The sequence below is a fragment of the Lepus europaeus genome, chromosome 12 (assembly GCF_033115175.1).
Source record: "Lepus europaeus isolate LE1 chromosome 12, mLepTim1.pri, whole genome shotgun sequence".
Lineage (NCBI taxonomy): Eukaryota > Metazoa > Chordata > Mammalia > Lagomorpha > Leporidae > Lepus > Lepus europaeus.
This window is the reverse complement of record NC_084838.1, coordinates 95,466,534-95,492,326: the sequence shown is the minus strand read 5'-3', so window position 1 is coordinate 95,492,326 and position 25,793 is coordinate 95,466,534. Positions and strand designations below refer to the sequence as shown.

Below are 25,793 nucleotides of genomic sequence, written 5' to 3'. Positions count from 1 at the left end.
CAGCAGATGGAAGATTCTCTCCTTCTCTTGCTGTAATTTTGATTTTCAAATAAATAAATTTTTTAAAGACCCTTTTATTTATATTGTACTGTAGAATAATACACCAAAGTAAATAACTGCATTTAAATTGAAATTTTGAAATTAAATGCCACTTTGGGAAACAGGCCTAACATTTAATATACAGATTATTACAGTTCTCATTTTCCCAAGTAGGTTAGATTAGTATAATCAGACACATTGTAAGTGGAATAGGATTCACATCAAATATCTTACTGAATAATTGCACCACAGGATACAAGGGAAAGTAAGCACAAGAATATTATTAGAGGTATAAAACAGCTATTATTTTACTTCAAGCTTAATTTTTCCCAATTCGATCACGACTTAAGTGAGTGTACTTTGACTCCTAAATTTAAAGCAAGCAAATCAATTTGCCCTTACAGTTACAGTTCACACACACAAAGTCTTCAGGATACTTGGTTAGGAAATTTTATACCAAACGTAGATATTCACATCAAGAGCATCCTACGGAGAGGTACAAACCATGGCGAACCTGTTTGGAGGTGCTAGCAGCCTGCAGCAGGGCCACGTGATTGGCCACCTTCTGAAGGACCATGAGGTAGCTGAGGCACAAGGTCTTCACTGCCTCACCGCGGGAATTGGTCTGCAGGAGGAAGATACGGGAGGCAGAAATAAGAACAGGACTAACACGGCTAAGCAGCTGCTTACCTCACAAAGCGCATCACGGTGATATTCAGTATCCCGTTACTTTTGCCACAAAGAATTCTAAGAAAATGATGGCTCACTAGTGTGGAATCATTTCGGTTAATCATAATTCAATGATGTTTCGCATTACGAAAGGGGAGAACGTCCTCATTCTATAAAGCATTTATGTCCACGACCCACAGTGGCAGACGTGGTGTCAGGAAGGGCACCTGGCAGCAAAACTCTACAGTGCAACGGCAGCACCACACGGACCCCTTTCCTCCTTCCTCTCACCCTTGCTCCAAGGTTTCCTAGATCTCTGGGCTGCTCCAAAACAAATGCAATGGAATGAACATCAGTCTAGAGAAATAGTTACTCAGGGTCCTTCTGTGTACATGAATACATGACAGGTAGTAACACAGAGGTGAAAAGGCAGAAGATATAGATAGAAGGCAAAACAGTACAAATATATCAATTCTTACGAACTTTTAAAATTCTACTGGCACACAGTTTCTATTAAATTGACATGATACCTAATGTCAGAAGTAATATGAGTGTTTTAAGTCTGTTCTCCAAGAGGAAGTTAACTTACTATTAGTGGATAATGAGAAACTCCCTGAAAATGAAATGAAATTTGAAGATGAGATTATGTTGTTTACCAATAAAAGCAGAAAGAAAGAATATGAAATTGAAGCTTACTTTCTAAGATTAACCTTTGAAAATATATTTGAATATTGTATTTTATATATGGTTCCCATCTAAAATGGTTTTTAAAGATTTATTTATTTATTTTGAAAGTCAGAGTTACAGAAAGAGGGAGAGGGAGAGAGGAAAGGAGAGGGAGAAGGAGAGGGAGAGGGAGAAAGAAAGAGAGAGAAAGAGAAAGAGAAAGAGGGAGAGAGAGAGAGAGAGAGGTCTCCATCTGCTAGTTCATTCCCCAGATGGCTGCAATGGCCAGAGTTGGACCAGCCAAAGCCAGGAGCCAGGAGCTTCCCACAGGTCTCCCATGCGGGTGGCAGGGGCTCAAGGACTTGGACCATCTTGTGCTGCTTTTCCCAGGCCATTAGCAGAGAGCTGGACCAGAAGTAGAACAGCTGGGACACGAACCTAAGCCCAAATGGGGTGCTGACATTGCAGATAGAGGCTCCACCCACCATGCCACAATGCCACTCTCAGATATTACAAAATACTTTTGAAAACTGTTCCTTTTTAAAAAATAACTGTAGTATCTAAAGTTAAAATCCTACTTGAGGAACAGTTATTTTATTATTTTGCACTTACTTTGACCCTAGTGCAGAATTCTAGGTTAGCAAAAACAAGATGTTGTAAAGATATGATGCTGAAATACTTGCCTTATAACAACAACTTCTCCTTTTTCGGCCACTGTTGCAGGTGCAAGGCTTAGAAGACTGAAGTATCAAAGTCACATCTTCGGTTTCTAACACTGTTTGATAGACAGCTTTCTGGAACTCTGTCAGAGAACAATACACCATCTGCCAAAAGAAAATACAAGGCAATTATTGGTATCTTTTTTTCCAGCAATAAGAACAATAATCACAATGCCCATCAGAGTTCATGGGATTGTGATAGCTAAAAACTCTTAAAACTTGTTTTTCCTCTAGTTATATTATTATGATGATTTTTTTCCATTCTCTAATACTCTTTGCTCTCACCCTAGACTATGCAAATTATGATTTCATTTTCAAAAAACTTAATAGTCTTTTAAAAATAATATATTATGTGACTTCCTTATATATTTCTCAATATATCATGGCTCTTGTCAATATTCTATGTTAGCACACAGTGCAAATAAATTATTACAGCTTAGGGAAAAAAAACTTGATAAGGGAAAAAGAGAAGATCTAAGGATATGAGTAGGAATACTAAATGCTTATTGAAATACTTGGAAAACTTAGAATAAAATATAAAACTTCATATAACTTAAAATTGAATACATACAAAGTTTGAATTTAATATTCTGCTGTAAGTTTCTGAGATTAGTAAAGATAAGAATTAAGTAAATGCTCACCTAAGCAATACTAGTTGTTTTATGGTGGCCAAACTTAAGAAGAAAATAAAATAAAATAATATCAATAAGTTATAAGGGACATATTTTACCCTACATTTCTGGTAGCATGGAAATTGGTAAAATTCTTCTTTATACAACTCTATGTAACCAAGGTTATAAAATGTAAAATGGCTGTAAAAGGACTTTGAGAAATGTGAACAAGAGGGAAAAGCCCTCTGTATTTGCTGTGTATATAGCAATACAATAGGAAATTACTGCAAAAAAGTAATAAATGCACATCCAAATACACAGATGTCAATAAAAAACAATGCTGGATTAAAAGAAAAAAATGTATGTGTGAAACATGAAGTGTATCTTGATGCCAACCTTGAATATAACTGTTCATGTGAGAACCAGAAGGGAAGACAGAAGATGGCAGTCAGTGATCAGCGGGCTGTTCCTATCAAATCCAGCAACATTCACCCAGCACGTCTTTTATTTATTTTTTTTTTAAGATTTTTTTTTTTAAATCTGTTTGAAAGAGTTACAGAGAGAGGGAGAAAGAGGTCTTCGTCTGCTGGTTCACTCCCCAAATGGCTGCAATGGCTAGAGTTGAGCCTATCCAAAGCCAGGAGCCAAGAGCTTCTTCTTGGTCTGCTTTCCCAGGCACATTAGCAGGGAGCTGGATCAGAAATGGAGTAGCCGGGGCTTGAACTGGCACCCATATGGCATGCCAGTGCTGCAGGCTGGGGCTTTAACCTGCTGTGCCCCAGTGCCGGCTCAGCCCAGCACTTATTCAGACCCATCATGTGAGGCAGGCGCCGTTACCATGCATCCTGATCAACAGATGCAGGAACAGTCTCTCAGCCGTAGCAATCACTCTGGGCCACAAAACTTAAAAGGACAGGAGCCAGGATTCGAGTCCATTATTTAATTTCAGTGTTCGAGTGCCAAACCTCTGAGCACAACTCTCTCTTCATATATTTTTCTTTTTCCTAATAGATATATAAACTAATTTCTTGTATATAAATTATATATAATTGCATAAAACATCTTAAAAAGTGAGAATTATCTCAACAGAATATTTGCTTTAGATATATATCAAGTCATGTGTCAGATCAATTTCCCCATCTTGCATATCCATATAATCTTCTTTTCAAATCTATTTTTCTGAAGTAATAATTAATAGGATATTCTAAGACTAGAGGTCATTTTATAGGGTACTCTCATTTGGGACATTAATTAGGTTTAATTCACAGTAATGTATAGATTCTTGACATTGTCTGAGCTACAAGAATCACAAGATCAAAACCCATAGAAGACAACCATACTATATTTAAAACCCCTCTTAAAGTCAGCACCTCAAATTTTCCTGTAATACAATTTCCCTAGAAATTCAGATGGTTAGGGGGCCAGCACTGTGGCACAGGCGGTTAAGCTGACCGCCTGCAATGCCAGCATCCCGTATTGGAGTGCCAGCTGGATCCCTGGCTGTTCTGCTTCTGATCCAGCTCCCTGCACCTACCCAGCATCTGGAGAGGCAGCGGATAATGGCCCAAGTGCTTGGGCTGCTGCCATCCTCACTGGAGTCCAGAATGGAGTTCCAGGGCCCTGGCTTAGCCTGCCCCACACCTGGCTTTGCGGCCATTTAAGTGCGACTGAGTGGAAAATCTCTGTCTTTCCCTCTCTGTTGCTCTGCCTTTTGAATAAAAAAAATCTTACAAAATATAGGTTAGTCATGTAACTACAGAGAGCATTCCACAAGAAATAAATCTATAAAAAACAGTGTCTAACTCCTTTGGTCCTTTAACTAGAATTAAGGCACAAAGCACACTGGGAGGTAGGCAGGACTTCATCGAGGAGGAGCTGCATCAGAAGCCTTGATGTGTGTATGCTAACAGGAAACTGGCAGCTAACAAGTTAGTAAAGCCCATAGGTATCAGTAACAGGGCTCAATGAATGTTTTCTGAAATTCTGCATGTAAAATTTGTTTTCCACACAGAGTAAAGGGCAAAAAAATGATATTCACAACATACCACAGGAGACAAGACTTCCTCTCAAAAAGGAAGTTTCAAGAAAAAAAAAAAAAAAAAAAAAGGGCACGAAATCCCCCAGGGACACGAATGCGGTCCTGCAGTGCTCACCCGGTCTTCCTTCCTAGGCAGCTGGTCCTTGATGAGAGTCTTGGTCCGCCGGAGGAAGCTGCCTGACAGCCTTCCTGCGAGCCTCCGCATGGCCTTCCGGCCAGTGGCCAGCTCCCGTTTTGTCGCCGTGTGTCTCTGACCGTGTTCCACTGGGTCAGAGAACTGCTTCTTGAAGTGGATCCTACTACCTAAAAGTCCTGGCACAGCCCTTTAGAAACACAGTAAGAAAAATGTGAGGGTTTTATGATCTAAAAAGAAAAAAAAATCATTGCTTTTCACATCAAATATGCTAACTCGAGTATTTGTCTACTAGTGACAACAAAAACACAGGCAAACAAATTGCAATGTTCTTTCTTTTTGATGGTTTCAGTTCTTTTTCATGGTTTCGGAGATGGTGAATTGGTAATTTGGCATGAACATTTACTTTAAGGACCAAGAATAACCTACAAAGACAGGTTTTTAAGAGTCTCTACCCTGTATACTAAGCATCAAATACTACTCTAAATCGGTAAATGATTGTTTTTTTATTCAGAGAGCAGTGACTAGCAGATCAGGTAGTATTAAGCTAAAGAAGTTTTAAGTACAGGCTGGCGTTGTGGTGCAGCAGGCTAAGCCACAGTCTGCAATGCCGGCATCCCATATGGGTGCTGCTTCGAGATCCAGCAGCTTCACTTCCGTTTTTTTTTTTTTTTTTTTTTTTTTTACTTTTTGACAGGCAGAGTGGACAGTGAGAGAGAGAGACAGAGAGAAAGGTCTTCCTTTTGCCATTGGTTCACCCTCCAATGGCCGCTGCAGCTGGCGTACCGCACTGTTCCGAAGTCAGGAGCCAGATGCTTCTCCTGGTCTCCCATGGGGTGCAGGACCCAACCACTTGGGCCTTCCTCCACTGCACTCCCGGGCCATAGCAGAGAGCTGGCCTGGAAGAGGGGCGACCAGGACAGAATCTGGCGCCCCGACTGGGACTAGAACCCGGTGTGCCGGAGCCGCAAGGTGGAGGATTAGCCTGTTGAGCCACGGCGCCAAGCAGCTTCACTTAAAATCCAGCTCCCTGCTAATGGCCTGGGAAAGCAGTAGAAGATGGCCCAAGTCCTTGGGCCCCTGCACCCATGTGGGAGACCCGGAGGAAGCTCCTGGCTCCTGGTTTTGCCCTGGCCCAGCCCTGGATGTTATAGTCATTTGGGGTGTGAACCAGTAGATGGATGATCTCTCTGCCTCTCCCTCTCTCTGTGATTCTGCCTCTCAAATTAACAAAAAGAAGTAATTTTAACACAAATGTTTTCCCACTCACCAGTCCATCACACACCACAGTTCCTTCATGTTGTTCTGAAGAATGGTTCCGGTGAGGCCAATGCGGACGTTACACTTCAATGCTTTCATGACTTCTGTCACTCTGGCCTTGGGGTTCTTGATTCTGTGAGCCTCATCCACAATGATGGCAGACCACTCCAAACTGCAGAGCAAGGAAAGCGGGCAGGGGAGGGGAGGGCGTCAGAAAACTTTCCTTTCTTAGTGCATAGAAGTCTGAGAGGGCAGCTTTCTCTACCAAAGCTCTGGAGGATTTTCCAACCTTGTAGTCTTTGAGGATTCAATAGAGTTTGACCTAGTTAGTTAAATGGGGACAGATGTGGACAGCCCACAAAACTGTGTATGGAGAAAACAAAAGGGTAGAGAGATTATATTTAATGATGGTGGAACAAAAATCTCATTTAAACATCACTGAAGTGATGATGAAGGAATTGCCTAGAAGTAACAAATCAGAGAAAAAAACATAAAATCAGCCAAACCGGGGCAAGACTTTGGTGTTGCAGCTAAGATGCTGCTTGGGGTGCCTGCATTCTGTACGGGAGTGGATGAGCTCACCTCCTTGTTCCTCCCAACTCCAGCTTCCTGCTCATGTGCACCCAGAGAGGCAGCAGGTGATGACTTGAGTCCTTGGGTTCCAGCCACCCATGTGGGAGTCCTGGACTGAGTTCCCAGCTCCCAGCTTCAGCCTGGCACAGCCCTGGCTGTTCCAGGGGGTGCAAACCAGCAGATGGGAGATCTATCGTTCTTCTTTCTTTTGTTTTTCTCTCTCTACCTTCCAAATAAATGACTTTTAAAAGCTTTTTATTTCACAATGGTTTCAAATTTACAAAACAGAAATTATGACATAGTACAAAGACTTCCCATATATCCCATACCCAATTTATCCTATTAACACCATACATATAGTAATAGATTTGCCACAATCAATAAATCATATCTGGTTGCACACAAAGGACTTTCCAAAAGTTTGTGGGGGAAAGTATACTGTGAAAAAAACTATGTATGTATTTCAAATTTATTTACCCTCCCATCTTCTAATTCCATTTTTCCATGAATTTTTGAAGTATCCTTGTATATATACAACTGCTGAATCCAGATGGTGAATATATGGATGGTCTTATGCCATTATGTCAACTTTTCTATGGAGTTCATAATCTTCTCAACATAAAATGGAGAAAAGGTCAAAGCCATCAAGAACAAGGAGAGAACCAAGAAAGAAAAAATCAGCCACAAAACGCCAGTAGCTGGAAAGAATGTGGACAAGATGACTTCCAGGAGCAGGGAGGGCAGTATCCTACGCCAGCGGTAGAGTCCAGAAGTGTAGTCAGCTCTTAAAACAGCTGGGAATTGGTGGCACCAGATACCTATTCTTTAGAGACACATAAGTAAAGACTAAGATCAGGTAGGGCTGAAAGCACAGGTAACAGAGGGGAGGGCAGGAGTGCACAGCAGTTTTTCACTACAAGTCTTGTACAATTTTTGTGTGTGTGAACATATGTGTATATGTATATAAATTATATGTATATATAATTTTGATAAACATAAAGGTGAAATAAAAAACATGATAACAAAAAGATGTAGTTCACTCAGAATGTGTATCTACTCTCTGAATTATCTAGGATAAATGCACAATGCATTAGTCTCACTAAAATACTATTTACTCAGATAAAATAGAAATTATTTCAAAGATCTGTCAAAGCCATTAGAATACAATAAATACAATAAAAATTATAACATTGATTCCTTGAATATTATACATATGATCTATGTTACATAATTCCACTTGAGAATTCTTGCCTAATATTTATAACAGAAAATAACCAGTAATGTGGAGAGACAGAAATCAAAGAAGGTTGTCGAGGGTGAGTGTTGGGGAAGGGCTGATTGTAAAGCGGTAGGAGGGAAGTCCAGGGATGCTAAAAATATTTTATACCTTGGCTGGATGGTGCTATGCTCAAGGATCCATCTCTCAAACCTAGGCATCGGCAAACAACAGCCCGTGAGCCAGATCAAGCCTGAGGCAATTTCTGTGTCGTCAGCAGGCTAAGAACAGTCTTCACATGTTCGAAAAATGCAAAAATAAAAAAGCAGAATATACAAGGGAGACTGTATGTGGCCCTGTAGCTCAAAAATGTTTACTGAATCTTCCAGAAAAAGTTGGCTAACTTAGTCAAGGTTCACCAAACTCTCACGTACTTAAAACAGGTATACGTTATTCTACACAAATTAAACCTTAATGAAATGATTTGAGGAGGCTGATTTAATTCATCTCCGCCATTTTCCAGATGAGATTTGGCCAAAGCCACACAACGGCTAATTAATCACACATTTTACTCAATATATTTTGTGTTTAGAAAATTTATGAGACAACTCATAATTGATGTTTTTCATTTTTAGCTTATGCCAAAGAAGTTTAATGCTTGAAAGCCTCACCTTTAAAAATAATCTGGTATTCTAAATTTTAATCAGATTTTGGGGAATATCATTCCCTCATTGAAAAGTTCAAACAGACTACTGTTATAATAGCTGGACTTTTTTTTTTTTTTTTGACAGGCAGAGTGGATAGTGAGAGAGAGAGAGAGACAGAGAGAAAGGTCTTCCTTTATGCCGTTGGTTCACCCTCCAATGGCCGCCATGGCCAGCGGATCTCGCTGATCCGAAGCCAGAAGCCAGGTGCTTCTCCTGGTCTCCCATGCGGGTGCAGGGCCCAAGGACTTGGGCCATCCTCCACTGCCTTCCCGGGCCATAGCAGAGAGCTGGCCTGGAAGAGGGGCAACCGGGATAGAATCCAGTGCCCCAACCAGGACAAGAACCCGGTGTGCCGGAGCAGCAAGGCGGAGGATTAGCCTGTTAAGCCATGGCGCCGGCCTATCTGGACATTTTAAAGACTTATAAGAACTCTTTCTAATGACACACTTCAATTTTTTTTTTTTTTAAAGATTTATTTGAAAGAGTTACAGAGAGAGGTAGAGACAGAGGTCTTCCAATCACTGGTTCACTCCCCAGATGGCCACATTGGCTGCAGCTGAGCCGATCCGAAGCCAGGAGCTTCTTCTGGGTCTCCCACACGGGTGCAGGGGCCCAAGGACTTGGGCCATCTTCTCCTGCTTTCCCTGGCCATAACAGAGAGCTGGATCGGAAGTGGAGCAGCCAGGATTAGGACTGGTGCCCATATGGGATGCTGGCACTGCAGGTGACAGCTTTACCCTCTATGCCACAGCGCTGGTCTCGACACACTTCAATCTTAAATATGAACTGTTTCCTTATAGGGAGAAATTTAAGCTAGAAGTGGATTTAAGTTCGTGACTTTACCTAGGATCTTGCTGTTGCTGGCACAACTAGCAAGAGGCTGGCCTGACTACCAGCTTCCTTGGACCAGACTTGTGGTTTTCTAAGGCTGCCAAGACAAAATACTATAGAACAGATGATATATTTATTTATTTTAATACTGTCACCATTTTCCTTTTAATATGTTGTATTTTAAAAAATAATTTCATTTTATTTGAAAGAAGAGACAGCTTAAACTTATGGTTCACTCCTCAAATATCTGTAACAGCTGGAGCCGGTCCAAGCCAAAGCTGGGAGCCAAGAACTCAATCCAGGTCTCGCGCGTGGGTGGCAGGGACTCACTAACTGGAGCCATCACCTGCTGCCTTTCACAGGGTGCATTAATAGGCAGCTGGAGTCAGAGGTGGAGTCAGGACTTGAACCCAGGAACTCTTAACCACTAGGCAAAACGCTCACTCCATGGATGGTGTAAACAACAGTTAGTTTCTCCTAATCCTGGAAGCTAGAATGTCAAGATCAAGGTCTCAGGAGGTTCCGTTTCTTCTGCGGCCACTCTCACTGGCTTAAGGATGACGGTCTTGTCGTGTTCTCCTGTGCCCTTTATCTGTGTGTATGTGTTTGGTGTCTGTCTTCTAGTAAGTGTATCAGGCATACTGGACTAGGGCCCCACCCAAACAGCTGCATTCTTACTTAATCACTTCTTTAAAGACCCAGCTCTAAACATGGTTACATTCCAAAGCACTAAGGTGGAGACCTGAGCATATGAATTTGAGAGACAAGAGGGCTCAGTTAGGCCATAAGCCTCTTTTCTTTTTTCCTTCCTCCCTTCCTCCCTTCCTCCCTCTCTCTCCCTCTCTCCCTCTCCCCCTCTCTCCCTCTCTCCCTCTCTCTCTCTCTCTTTCTTTCACAGGTAGAGTTATAGACAGTGAGAGAGAGAAAAAGAGAAAGGTCTTCCTTCCGTTGGTTCACTCCCCAGATGGCCACTACGGCCGGCGCTGCGCCGATCCAAAGCCAGGAGCCAAGTGCTTCTTCCTGGTCTCCCATGCGGGTGCAGGGGCCCAAGCACTTGGGCCATCCTCCACTGCCTTCCCAGGCCACAGCAGAGGAAGAGGAGCAACCGGGACTAGAACTTGGTGCCCATATGGGATGCCAGTGCTGCAGTCAGAGGATTAACCAAGTGAGCCACTTCGCCGGCCCCTCTTTTTTTGTTTTTTTAAAGATTTATTTATTTACTTGAAAGTCAGTTACACAGAGAGAGGAGAGGCAGAAAGAGAGGTCTTCCATCTCAGCTGCAATGGTCGGAGCTGTGCTGATCTGAAGCCAGGAGCCAGGAATTTCTTCCAGGTTTCCCATGTGGGTGCAGGGGCCCAAGGACTTGGGCCACCTTCCACTGCTTTCCTAGGCCATAGCAGAGAGCTGGATAGGAAGCGGAGCAGCCAGGACTCAAACCGGTGCCCATATAGTTTTCTGGCACTACAGGTGGCAGCTTTACCCGTTATGCCACAGTGCCAGCCCCAAGCCTTAAGCCTCTTGACTGCTCTTTCACTGTTCAACTTGGCTCCTTTCTGTCTGTACATACAGCAGCTAAGATACTTACAAAATGCTAATCTGATCATTTCTACCATAGTAATAATCTGCTGGAAACACTTCAGAGCACTGTATTGCTCTAAGGATAAAGACCCAAGTGCTCCAAATGACTTTCTGGTATTTTATTTTATTTTAATTTTATTTGAGAGGTAGAGTTACAGAAAATGAGGGAGAAAGAGTTACAGAAAATGAGGGGGAAAGACAAAAAGGTCTTTCGGGTCAGCGCTGTGGTTCACTTGGTTAATCCTTTGCCCACAGTGCCGGCATCCCATATGGGTGCTGGATTCTGTCCCGGTTGCTCTTCTTCCAGTCCAGCTCTCTGCTGCAGCCCAGGAAGACAGTGGAGGATGGCCCAAGTGCTTGGGCTCTGCACCCACATGGGAGACCAGGAGGAAGCACCTAGCTCCTGGCTTCGGATCGGACAGCGCTGGCTGTGTTGGCCATTTTGGGAGTGAACCAACAGAAGGAAGACCTTTTTTCTCTCTCTCTCTCTCTCACTGTCTGTAGCTCTACCTGAGACAGACAGACAGACAGAGAGAAGGAAGGAAGGAAGGAAGGAAGAAAGGAAGGAAGGAAGGAAGGAATAAAAAAGAAAGAAAGAAATGTCTTCTATGTGTTGGTTCACTCCCAAAATGGCCACTATGGTCAGCGCCGTGCCGATCCGAAACCAGGAGCCAGAATCCTCTTCCGGGTCTCCCATGTGGGTGCAGGAGCCCAAGCCTTTGGGCCATCTTCTACCGCTTTCCCAAGCTGTAGCAGAGAACTGGACCTGAAGAGGAGCAGCAGAGACTTGAATCAGCATCCATATGGGATGCCGGTGCTGCAGGGAGGATTAACCTACTGTGCCATAGCAATGGCCCGTCAAATGACTTGCAATACTCCATGACTTATTGCCCTGCTGCCTGCTCACCTCACTGGTGTCTCCTAGCCAATTCCGTCTGACAGTGTGAGCCACAGTGGCTCCTGTGTGTATATGTGTGTGTATTTATTTTCCGCCACAACTAAAATCATTCATGAAAAATCTCTTTTAGTCCAGCGGCATGATACATATTAAAGGCTTAGATGAGACTTAGGACAAGTCTTAATTATATCTCTTAACAGATATTGGAGAGGTACCTGTATTGAGTTTAAGAAATAGAATAAGAAACTGTGGAAAACCTGATGCAGGGTTTTCCTTCTTAGAGGTTAAGTCATTACAAACTATATTTCGATAATTCTGAAATGAAATTAAATAAAGCTAAATAATATTTATTTATTTATTTATTTATTTATTTTTTTTATTTTTGACAGGCAGAGTGGACAGTGAGAGAGAGAGAGAGACAGAGAGAAAGGTCTTCCTTTTTGCCGTTGGTTCACCCTCCAATGGCCGCCGCGGTAGCGCGCTGCGGCCGGCGCACCGCGCTGTTCCGATGGCAGGAGCCAGGTGCTTCTCCTGGTCTCCCATGGGGTGCAGAGCCCAAACACTTGGGCCATCCTCCACTGCACTCCCTGGCCACAGCAGAGAGCTGGCCTGGAAGAGGGGCAACCGGGACAGGATCGGTGCCCCGACCGGGACTAGAACCCGGTGTGCCGGCGCCGCAAGGCGGAGGATTAGCCTGTTGAGCCACGGTAAATAATATTTAGAACTTCATAAAGAAATCATGATATACCGGGATCAAGACAACTTGTAAGCAGACTATTAATGCACCCACTCCGATTACCTGTTCAGTTCATCCAGACATAAGCGTAGTGTCTCGTAAGTGGTCAGTGCAACTTCACACTTCCTCTGCTTTATACGCATCAGTTCACTGTCCTTTCTGTTACCGTGTAAAACAGTGACTCTGAAATATCCCCAGGTGTCCAATTCATCTTTCCAGTTATAGAGGACAGACAGAGGGGCGACTATTAAGAACATCTACAGGAAGAAGAAAACAAGTTGATGTTTAAAAAACAAATGAAAAAGAACCCTAAAGTAAGTCCAAAAGATCAACAGTCCTATTCCTTAATCTTGACGTGATGTTGATAAGAACAAACACAGCTGAGTGGCTATATTTGGACATAGAAGACCTTCAAGAAATACTTTTTGGCTTACTTAGATTTTTATTTTTTATTGTTATTTTTTACAGATTTGTTTATTTGAAATGCAGAGTTACAGAGAGAGGGGGCAAGAGAGAGAGAGAGAGAGAGGTCTTTCATCTGCTGATTTACACCACAAATGGCAACAACGGCCAGGGCTGGCCCCAGGTGGAAGCCAGGGGCTTCACCCAGGTATCCCACACAGACAGCAAGAGTCCAAGTACTTGGGCCATCTGCTGCTGCTTTCTCAGGCTCATTCACAGGGAACTGGACTGGAAGCAGAGCAGCCAGGACTAGAAGCATTGCCCACAGGGGATGCTGGCATTGCAGGGAGCAGCCTGACAGCTACGCCACAACACAAGGCACTTGGCTTTTGATTAGGACAAAGCGGATGCTTACTCTTGTCCTGAGAAAAAGCTGTGTATGTCCTTCCCCTGAAAGTGACTGAGAGGTAACAGAGGAGTAAGGTGCTGAAAGAGAGAAAAGAGTAAAGCCAGAACCCCAGTGATAACACAGGGTCCACATGGGGCTGTGCATCCATGAGGCAGGCCACGACGTACTGTTCCCTTTTCCTGTTTAATTTTCCTGGTCCATTTCCTCGCCTCCTCCGTTAGGTACTCTCCTTTAAAGACCTGAAAAATTCACTGAAAAACTGAAACAAGTAGAAGGAAACCTCTGCCTCTTCTACTACTATCTCGATAACCTCCCTATTTTTATTTCCAGATATTCTACCCCTCTTATGTGTGACCATGAGTGAGAGGTCCACTTTCTCCAAGGACAACCCCTGAACGTATATAGTGGCTCCCATGCCTTCCTGTCGGCCCAGAGTCAATGCTGCAGAAAATGCTACCCATCTCCCCAGCAGGAACTTTTCCTTTTAAATGGGCCACATTCATTTATGGGGAAATGTTATACTATTTGTCAGGGTTAGAAAAAAAATATTAAAAAGAAAAAGAAAACAAAGAAAAACAAGAATAAAAAACTCTTCCCTAACCCTAGCTTTTCTCTAGCTCCTACCCCATTTCTCTACTCTCTCTATGGCAATGATCCTCAAGAATTATCAACACTTATGATCTCTACTTACATGCCCTTCTGTTCTCCCTTGAACTCCAGTCAATAGGACTTTTGTCCTAGTGCCTCCACCTGGGACAGACCTTGCCAAGATCACCAACATATCGCTCCTACTCTTCACAGGAATGCTTTGAGGGTCTACGAATCTCTCCTGTGGTCATGCTAAATCCTGCAGTCACCAACCATTTCAACCTTTTAGTGTTCTTATTTCTTACTTCTACCACTATTTCTTACCTGTTATATTTAATAGAGTTTTAGCTTCTTTTCTAAAGTTCTATGTCTATATACTGCCTTGTCCTGAGATGAACTAGTTAAATATACTGAAAATTTTCTGTTAAATAAAAATATAAAACAATACAACACTGCTATAAGCGCTGCCCTCTCTTATGTGAACTATTTCATCTAAGAAATATTTTTTTAGGTGTAAGAAGTCAAATCTGGCCTTTTGCAAAGACAAACAAGAAGGAAAAAAAGATTAACTTATTGAATGCCAGGGTTTCTCTTCCTCATCCCATCACCAAGCATGTATGAATACTGTCCTGTTGTGTTAGATTCTCAATTTCTATTTCTCTCCTACTTACAAACATAAAATACAGGGCTCCAAGTACTAAGTCCAATTATTTGTCTCTCTTTGATTTTTTGTATACTACAAGATAAAAATGCTCGGTCAAAATTCCATCTGAGCACTCCTGGAAGTTTCATTTGACAGGTCATTCATCAAAGGTGCTCATGAATCTCAAAACTCTTGGCAATAGCTCTAAGATTTTGGAAGAGATAAAACTTAGGGAGTTAATACAGTTCTCTGAAATTTCTTATGGGCATTACTGGTCTTCAAAATCATGAAAGACGAGTCAAATGGTTTAATAACTCATTTCAGCAGTGAAAGGATCAGTAGACTCAGCTATGATATCACGCAAAGTCCAGAGAACATACGTCAGAACTCAGTGTTTGTTACCATGCTATAGAGAGCATTTCTCTTAAGCAAATGCTGCCAGACCAAAAAAATGAAAAGCTCTGCCTAACTGCTAAGTCACTACATACAAAACTACTGTCTGGGCTACTTCTTATTCCAAAGCTAAGCACAATTTTATAAAAGTGGGCCTAAAATACAATACGAATAAAATTAAAATTTACTCACTGAAATATTATAAAATCAATAAAAACTAATTATATAGTATAACTAGAGAATATTATATTACTTTTATCTGAATAAATCTAGCTCAATTATTAAGGGATATGCTATTTAAATTTGATTCCTACATACTATGGCCTTAGAAAAATGATGTGGGTACAGATTATGACAAGATATTCAAACATGTTTAATGTGTGATGATTTCTGGGGTAGAAGTAGTAATACCACAACTACCATAATCATTACTGAGTGCCAAGGATTATGCAAAGTACCTTACAGATATTAACATAGGGACTTTAAACAGAAATGCTATGAAGCGAAAATATTTAGTATTTCCATTTTACATATTAGGACTCTAATGTACGGTTATGTTAAATAACCTGCCCAAGGTTACTGCTATTAAGTGGAAAAGTAAACATCTGAATCTACATCTGTCCAATTCTAAAATTCTTTTTTTTTTAAAGATTTATTTATTTATTTACTTGAGAGGTAGAATTACAGACAGAGAGAGAGAGAGAGACAGAGAGAAAGGTCTTCCTTCTGTTGGTTCACTCCCCAAACAGCTGGAGCTGCGCCGGTCCGAAGCCAGGAGCCAGGGGCTTCTTCCCAGTCCCCCATGAGGGTGCAGAGGCCCAAGGACTTGGGCCATCTTCCACTGCTTTCCCAGGCCATAGCAGAGAGCTGGATCGGAAGAGGAGCAGCCAGGACTAGAATCGGTGCCCATATGGGATGCCGGCACCACAGGTGGAGGATTAACCCACTGTACCAGGGCGCCGGCCCCCCAATTCTAAAATTCTTAACCACCACTACATACCACATTAGAGCTTTACAACAAAAAGTCTATGCCCTTGAGATATCTTTTTTCTTTCTTTCTTTTCTTTTCTTTTTTTTTTTTTTTTAAGATTTATATATATGTATTTGAGAGGCAAAGTTACAGACAGAGAGAGTGGTCTGCCATCCACCTGTTCACTCCCCAAATGGCTGGAACAGCCGAAGCTGGGAGCTTCTTCTAGGTCTCCCATGTGGGTGCAGGGGCGCAAGTCCTTGGGCCATCTTTCACTGCTCTCCCAGGTCATTAGCAGGGAGCTGGATCGGAAGTGGAGGAGCCAGGACATGAACCAGTGCCCATATGGAATGCCGACACTGCCAGCGGAGGTTTAACCCACTATGCCACAGTGCCGGCCCCGAGAACTCTTTCTTATTTAGTACTGTAACTCCAGTACTTTGTATAGTACTTAGAAAACAGAAAGTGTGCAACTGATGAATGAATTAACAAATGAAATCATGCACATCAATGCCAAGTTAGGAGTAGCCATGTATATTCAGAAAACAGTGGCAGACCAACAGAGCTGAAGCAAAGGTTTCACATGGTCAGATGTGAGATATCAAAGTGAAAAATAAATTGTACTTTTATAGAAAAATTCCAGAACATAATTTTTTTGCCCCCAAAACCCAAAGTTTTAAAAAATATATCATGTATCTTAACCTTAACTATTTCAAAATGCTCAAACTAATTAATTTATACCCTACTGCACTGTGTGATAACTTCCTCTTGTATATTGTTGCTATTCAATATACAGGAATTTCAGTTTAGATTCCACTCTGGTCAGGAGCCTTTTAAAATCCTTCTGATAACACCAGCAATGCCAATACGTGACAAACACTCTGTCAAAGAAATTATAGGCCAAATTGATAAATATCAAACCTGACAATTACAAAAGAGAAGTAAATAAGAGATAGAAGAATAGAAATGGCAAGTAAAATTATCACCATCTGCAGAAAACAGAAGTAAATTGATTAAAGAAATAGTAAAACAATTATTTTGAATAGCAACAGAATTAAGAAACTTTAATTTACAAAATATTCATGGCTTATATATATATGTATATATATATATGAAATATTCCCAGTTTACAAATGAAGTAAAAAATTCTATTTATAATAGCAACCAAAAAGATATACTTACTAAACTTTAATGAATAGACATAAGGTCATATAAAAAATTAGAAACTCTAAGAGGCCTGAAACAAAATGAAGCAAACTATGTGACTATTCTTGGATATATAGTCTTTATATTTTAGAGATGTCCATTCTTCCTAAACAAACCCACAAATTCAATGTAATACTAATTTGAATGTCAACAGAGTTTCAGGAGAAATTTGAGAAATGTTAGTTTTACCAAGTTGAGAAACTGAGGCGATACTACTCCTATCAAACATTAAAATATATAGCTAAAACACTGGAAGGGACATGAACAAATAAATTAATAGGACAGAACAATATTTGAATAGACTCATGTAAATGAGTTCAATTTTCCACAAAAGTGACTCTTCAAATTACTGTGGAAAAGAGAGCTTATTTGATAAATGACACTAAGATAACTGGCTAAAATAAAGCCTAATTACTAGACATTACAGCAAAATAAACTACAACAATGTAAAGATACAAATAGAATCATATATTTTGTAAAGGAATCATGGATGAATTTATTTGTAATTATAGAGTATAAAAGACTTTTGCAGCAGATACAAAACACGGAAGCTATAAAGAGAGATTAATTACCTAAAATGATTTAAAAATCAATAAATATGTCAAAAGCTGACTCTGACAAACTAGGCAGAGATATTTTCAAAGCATATAATGGACAAAGGATTATCCAGAATATATGTATGTGGACTATTAATCAAGAACTGTGAATAACAACAAAGACTAGATTTTAAAATGACTTTTAAGCATCTAAAAAGATACTGAAATACAAGTTAAACAAAGATATAATTTTTTAAATCTGCCAGGCAAACAAAAATTTATGCTTATTACTAAGGTAGATGAAAAGTTAGGAAGAGACACAATTATACAACATTTGTGGTAATATAAATTATCACAACTTCTTGAAAGGACAATTTGATTCCAGCTAGCCAAATGTAATATGAATATACCCATTATTTCAGTACCTCTTACAATTTCAGTACCAAGAGTGTATCCTACATTTATAGTTCCACAAGTTGCCAAAACTTAACTATAAAGATATTTACAGTAGCATCTCTTACCACATAATCTTGTTGGCACATATCATAAACTAAGGAGCTAGAATACAGTAAACAAAATAACTGAAAATAGTTTTACTCAATTGTCACTGCAAGTACTTCTGATACTTGTATTGTGATTGTTAGAAAAACCTGCCTCCCCTGCATTAATTATAAATTTTATGTAGAATCTTTAAAGTGTTAACTATGCAAGTATTAATATTTTATACATGAATTTACTGATTCATTTTCATAAAGAATGAATTCCAAACTAAACTTGGCATAAATCTACAGAATCATTCCCAGAATCAATATTTGAAATGCACAGTTTGTTTCTTTTGCTTCAGGAATTTTTTCTTGGCACAAAACATCTATTTCATGCATTCTTAAACGACTTACTCACACTTGAAAAGTTTTCGAATGTATATGAGATGTATCACATCACACACACATACCTCAAAGCCATCACTCCTTAACTTGTAACATTCAATTTGTTAAACAGCTTTTTCCAAGGAGTTCCAACATTAATTTTTCAGGGTTCTGCTGCAATTGTTGCATTAGCATAACAACTATAAAAGAATTTATTTTTTCTCCAGCTATTTCATAATCCAGTTTTTAAGTGCCCATTGATGTAAATGGATCAACATAAACCTATCTTTTGCAAATTTCAAAGTTATATTTTTTGTTTTAATTTACTTGTGGGAAATACTGTAGCATATCACAATGATTCCATCAAAAATTTAAGTGACTAACTAAACTCATATATATATATATTGATGCCAAGGAAACAGGAAAATGAATATAGAAATAAACTCATAATAGTGCTAGAATGCCTGGGCGTACCCCTGTCAGAGCAGAACAATAGCATAGCATGCCCCTACCTACAGAGCTATTTCCTACATGTCTGGAGGAGAAAACTGTTTACCAAGTTGAGTTTTCTTAGAAAGAATCCAAAAACAACAACAAATAAAGCAGAACAACAAATCTCAACAGAGCAGCCAAGGCAGGAGGAAGGACTGGGTCAAAAAAAGTAATGGGCAAGTGATCTCTGGAGAGGACTGCTATCAGCAACCAACTTCTACAGGAAGCCTGGGGCAGTCTGTCTACGCAAAAGTTATTTGGAAAAATTCTATAGTTAATGTTAAGGTTGAAGGAAAATTCTGAATTTCAAGGATTTTTTTTTTTTTTTGTAACTTCTAAACACTTCCAAAAAAATTGCCTTTCCAAGGAAAAAAGTGAGTTTGTCATCTACAATCTGGAGTGACAGAATATAATGAAAGGATTTTAATCAAGTTAGAAAATGTTAGAATCCTAGGCAGATAAACAGTTAATCAAGTATAAAAGCAATATATGAGCACACAAATTTTCTGAAAAAAGAAATAATTGAAGATATTAAGCAAAAAAGTAGTACAAATCGAGAAAAATGATCAAACTCAAACTCATAGCAGAAAAATTTAATATCATTCTGTCAGAATCCAATTGTTCAAACTGGAAAAAGAAAATCATGAGAGGATTAAGAATTTTAACAAGGCAATTAACAAACTTCACTATATGTGGCCTTAACAACAAAGAATGCAAAATATAAGCAGACATTTTAAAACAACAGAGATTAAACAATATGCAAAATCGGAACATTAAAAACACTTGACCATGGATTTAATCACAAGAAAAATTCAAGGCTATAGGAGCATTATGTGATGCAAGAAAACTGTAAGTCATTAATAAAGACTAAGCCCTTGATCACTGGGTGTCCCAATAATAACTATTCACTTGTACATTTTTTTTTAAAGATTCATTTATTTATTTGAAAGGCAGAGTTACAGAGAGGCAGAGGCACAAAGAGAGAGGGAGGTCTTCCATCTGCTGGTTCACTCCCCAAACGGCTGCAATGGCCACAGCTGGGTCCATCCGAAGCCAGGAGCCAGGAGCTTCTTCCAGGTCTCCCACGTGGGTGCAGGGGCCCAAGGACTTCTTCTACTGCTTTCCCAGGTCATAGCAGAGAGCTGGATTGGAAGTGCAGCAGTCAGGACTCGAACCAGTGCCCACATGGGATGCCAGCACTGCTGGTGGCAGCTTTACCCACTACACCATAGTGCTGGCCCCATCACTTGTAAATTTTAAAACATCTCTTTAAAACAGTTCTTGGGTGAAAGAGAACCAAAACTGGAGTCAGAGATAATTTGGAAAAGAATAAAGAAAAGGTTACATATCAAAAATTAGGGAATGCAGCCAAAGCACAGTTCATTGGTAATTTTAGTGGAATTTATTAGAATATAAGAAACACTGAAGAGAAATTAATTGAGAATTCAACTAGAGGCTTCTGTTATGGTGTAGCAGGTAAAGCTGCCACCTATGACACCGGTATCCGATATGGGTGCTGGTTCATGTCCTGGCTGCTCCACTTCCCATCCAGCTCCCTGCTAATGGCCTAGGAAAAGCAGTGGAAGATGGCCCAAGTCATTGGGCCCCTGCCACCCACATGGGAGACCTGGAAGAAGCTCCTTTAGGCTTCAGCCTAGCCCAGCGCTAGCTGTTGCAGCCATTTGGGAAAAAAAAAAAAAAAAAAAAAAGGAATTCAACTAAAGAAGGTAACATAATAGCAATGAACATTACATCAAATAATCTGTACCTGCATGTCCATGTGTTAGAAGAGCTGTACAAGCTATACACAAATATTTAGAAATATTTAAAGTATTTTAGAAAGAACAAGAATGGAAGAAAAGAAAGCTATTAAAAATAACGAAAGAAGGAGAGGCACTTGGTCTAGTGGTTAAGATACCTGTCAGGATGCCAGGGTTCAGTTCTCAGCTCTGGCTCCTGACTCCAGCTTCCTGCTAATGCGGCCCCTGAGGGGTTAAGGGTGATGGCCAATAATTCGGTCCCTGCCACCCTGGTAGGAGAACCACATGGAGTTCTGGACTTCTGGCTTTGGCCTAGCCCAACACCAGCTGTTACAGGCATTTGAGGAACGAACCAACAAATTGGAGTTCTCTTTCTTTTTCTCAAATAATAATAAAAAAAAGAGAGAAGAGACGTTAAAGTGATAACGATTATAATACCTAATTTCGTATCTCTCAAAATTCTGCACTGAAATAGCCCTTATGATAGACAGAAGTAAATACGTGTAAGACATGTTCGAAAGAGACTACTGTAAAAACTTGTGGTTAGTAGTACATTTCTATAACGTTATAAAGATTCCATAAAACCACTTTGTCTTTCTTCTTATCCAGCTTCCTGGATGCTGAGAATATAAAAGATACATAAGTATGACACATCTTTTTTTATTGCATTCCATTGTTTTATTAGAAAACTCTTACATTTCTTGTAAAAATTGTGTTCTTACAAACATACATTCAGGAAGGAGAACCCTGAAGTAAGGTCATGAGGGCACGCACAGTCACAAGGCGGAGGCACAGACAAGTACAGACCATGCTTTATGATTCCAACTTCCTTGTGGAAGTGCAGGTAGAATTCGCTTCATTTTGGGGGCTACAATTATCTGCTAAGCTACTTTACATATTAATAAGGCACCCTCTTACCACTGTTGATAACTGTCTCCTTTTTGTAAAAAGCAAACAATTAACGTTACAAACTCATTCATGGACGTTCAACAAATTTATCAACATAAGTCATATAAATCCAGCCAGCAGCAGATTAAAACCCCAAAACAACTTCAATCTGAAATTATATTCTGCCATTCTGAGAGTCAACCAAATTTAACCTAAGCACAACATACTGTAATATGTTCAAATGATAGCTCTTACTGTGCTGTGTGACTTTTGTTTCCATCTGCTTCCTCACTGCCAGCTTCATGAGCTGAGGGTTTCCAGACACTTTACCTTTTTTGTCATAGAAGAAGGGGGTTCCTTTTTCATACTTCTTAGTAAAAACTCTGGCATGTTATTTTCAATATCCTCACGAGTTCCCTTTTTACGTAAAACTGCAGCCAGAAATGAAATAACCTGGAAAAAGAGAGATTTGGTCAGCCACTGTGTATAATGTATCATGATACACTAAACTCCACTGCTTACCCGACAAGTTACAATGGTGACAAAGTCTGTACAGGTAGATCTGTTGGGAGAAAACTTTCACAGGAAACACTTGTACTTATTTGATTTGCATTAACAAATAAATGTATAATAATATGTTACCCTTGAATACACTGTTTGAAAACTCTCACATCACCATTTCTTACATGGTAACTTCTACCTATTCAATGAATGCTTTCTTAATTCTGTCAGTTGGGACAGTACCTTCTTATTTGTTTCTATCCATGGAAACTATCTCTTCATATCCTACTAGAATAAACTGTATACATTCTTTCCTTGCAGAAAATAAACTCCTTAAAGGGGCTAATATTTGGCTCATAAATCTATGGACTTCAGTTTAGCTAATAAATATTGGTGGAATGATAGAATGTTATTTTAAGACAGGTTAATATAATTCATCAATATACACACAATTTTGAATAACAACTATTCTCCAAAAATCAAGTGAAAAAGACAGACAGGTAGGAAAAAGGAACATAACCTCATAAAATGAAGAGCAAGAAATACCGGATGGGTTTGATGTTGGCCTATATTTAGCTGTAGCGGCTTGGCAGCTATGAGAACTTGAGCAAGGCTGTAAAAATGGCAGAAATAACATTGGCAGGGCTGTTTGAAAGACTGGGGAAACGTTACATGAGGTATCCATATGAGAGGAAAGAATTGATCATCACATCACAAAAATAAATTATAGAAAGATTAAAACCTAAAGAAAGAGCTATGAGAGAATCAGAAAAACTACAGGCAAAAGCATCTGAACATGGATTTGGATATATCTAATCCAAACCCCAAATGATAGAGCTATACTAATGAAAATAGCTGAAGAATGTCTTCAGGTGCAAGGAAAATAATCCCAGATAGAAGATCACTGAAACAGGCAATACTAAGGAGGAACCAAAACTGTAAATGAACAGAAAATACAAATGCATGCTGACGTTATGAACCAATAAAATGCTTTGTTGGAATCAAGCAACAGAAGAATTAAAGTTATAATAACAAAATCTGAGTCTGGAATGCACAGCGAAGTTATACCATTCTGGGGTGTTTAGGCTGTCCAAGAGCAAATAAAAGTTTTTGTTTATATTAGGTTTTTTTTTTTTTTTTTTAAATTTTTGACAGGCAGAGTGGACAGTGAGAGAGAGAGACAGAGAGAAAGGTCTTCCTTTTTGCCCTTTGTTCACCCTCCAATGGCCGCCGCGGTAGGCGCGCTGCGGCCGGTGCACCGCGCTGTTCCGATGGCAGGAGCCAGGTGCTTCTCCTGGTCTCCCATGGGGTGCAGGGCCCAAGCACTTGGGCCATCCTCCACTGCACTCCCTGGCCACAGCAGAGAGCTGGCCTGGAAGAGGGGCAACCGGGACAGGATCGGTGCCCCGACCTGGACTAGAACCCGGTGTGCTGGCGCCGCTAGGTGGAGGATTAGCCTACTGAGCTGCGGCGCCAGCCTTATATTAGGTTTTGATAAGTAAAGGATGTCTATTGTAATATCTGGGGTAACCACTGGAAGAAAAATAAAAGAATGTGTAACTACAAATTGAACAGAGATGATAGAGCAATATAAAACAAACTATACAGAAGGAAGCTAAAAAGAGGAAGAAAATCAACACAGATGACATGGAACAAATGAAATACAAATAGTATGCATATTAGCCCAAACATATTAGAAATATCTAAGCCCAAATATATTAGAAATCACTTTATATGGAAATGGACCAAATGTTAACTAAAATAGAAAGATTATCAGCCACACAAAATTTAAGGGGTCTTCAAAGAGTTTATTAAAAATGTGCATTATGAAAAAATTATGTCTGGATTTCAAAATTTTTTACATCAAAACAAACATCTTTTAAAAATTTCCTGAAATAAAAGAAGGAAACAAATCCACAGGTATGATTCTAAAATGACAAGTAAAATACGAAGCAAAGATACAGAAGATTTAAACAACAAGTTTATCAAACTTGACCCAATGAGCACTTGCCCACTACCACAAAACAGTTTCATTTCAAATATGCATAAAATATCTACCAAAACTGATGTATGCTAGGCCATAGAGCAAGTCTCAGACTTGCAAGAAATCAGACAGAAGATGTTCTTTGATCACAATGCAAGAAACCAGAAACAACAAAAAATAAAAGCGGTAAACACCAAAAAGTTTGGCAAGTAGGGAATATTCTGCAAAAGGTTCACAATGGACATTAGAAAATATTTTAATTGAGTAATGAGTAAGAATTACACGTTAAACTTACAGAATACAGCTAGAGTTCTGCCTTGGGGACTTAAATGCATTTGTTAGGAAAGAAGAGAGGCTACTAAGAATCTACCTAGAAAATTTATAAAAGTAACAGAGGGGCTGGCACTGTAGCATAGCAGGTTAAGCTGTCATTTCATATCAGGGTCAGTTCGTGTCCTGGTTGCTCCATTTCCAATCCAGCTCTCTGCTATGGCCTGGGAAAGCAGCACAAGATGGCCCAAGTCCTTGGACCCCTGCACCCAGGTAGGAGACGTGGATGAAGCTTTGGCAGCACAAGATGGCCCAAGTCCTTGGACCCCTGCACCCAGGTAGGAGACGTGGATGAAGCTTTGGCCTGGTGGTACAGTCCTAGCCATTGCGGCCATTTGGGTAATGAACCAGTGGATGGAAGACTTCTCTGTCTGCCTCTCCTTCTCCCCTGCTGTAACTCCATCTTTCAAATAAATAAATAAATCTTTAAAAACAAAATCAGAAGGGGCCAGCATTGCGGTAGTGCCGGAATCCTATATGGGTGCCTGTTCAAGTCCCGGCTGCTCCTCTTCTGATCCAGCTCTCTATTATGGCCTGGGAAAACAGCATTAGATGGCCCAATTCTTTGGGTCCCTGCACCTGTATAGGAGACCCAGAAGTAGCTCCTGGCTCATGGCTTCAGATTGGTCCAACTCTGGCCATGGTGGTCATTTGGGGAGTGAACCAGCAGATGGAAGACCTCTCTCTTTCTGCCTCTGCCTCTCTGTAACTCTGCCTTTCAAGTAAACAAATAAATCTTTAAAAAACAAATAAATAAGGCCAGCGCCGCGGCTCACTAGGCTAATCCTCCGCCTTGCGGCGCCGGCACACCGGGTCTAGTCCCGGTCGGGGCACCAATCCTGTCCCGGTTGCCCCTCTTCCAGGCCAGCTCTCTGCGTGGCCAGGGAGTGCAGTGGAGGATGGCCCAAGTGCTTGGGCCCTGCACCCCATGGGAGACCAGGAGAAGCACCTGGCTCCTGCCATCGGATCAGCGCGATGCGCAGGTCGCAGCGCCAGCCGCGGCGGCCATTGGAGGGTGAACCAACGGCAAAAGGAAGACCTTTCTCTCTGTCTCTCTCTCCCTGTCCACTCTGCCTGTCAAAAAAAAATAAATAAATAAAAAAATAAAAAACAACAACAACAACAAAAAAAAAAACAAATAAATAGGGGCT

At 40.4% G+C, this 25,793-nt stretch overlaps 1 protein-coding gene across 4 annotated transcripts in view; it reads right to left on the bottom strand.

The window, feature by feature from the left end:
• The window catches only part of ERCC6L2 (ERCC excision repair 6 like 2), a 130,021-nt gene that overhangs the window by 82,706 nt on the left and 21,522 nt on the right, over positions 1-25,793 (bottom strand). Inside the window, exons 3-8 of one of the 4 annotated variants that reach the window (XM_062208551.1) lie at positions 22,158-22,280; positions 12,738-12,931; positions 6,146-6,307; positions 4,858-5,065; positions 2,058-2,198; positions 554-664 (exon numbers count right to left, since the gene is read on the bottom strand). In XM_062208551.1, the coding sequence (XP_062064535.1) occupies positions 554-664; positions 2,058-2,198; positions 4,858-5,065; positions 6,146-6,307; positions 12,738-12,931; positions 22,158-22,280 (939 nt within the window). The other 3 variants (XM_062208553.1, XM_062208552.1, XM_062208554.1) reach the window with 3 other exon arrangements.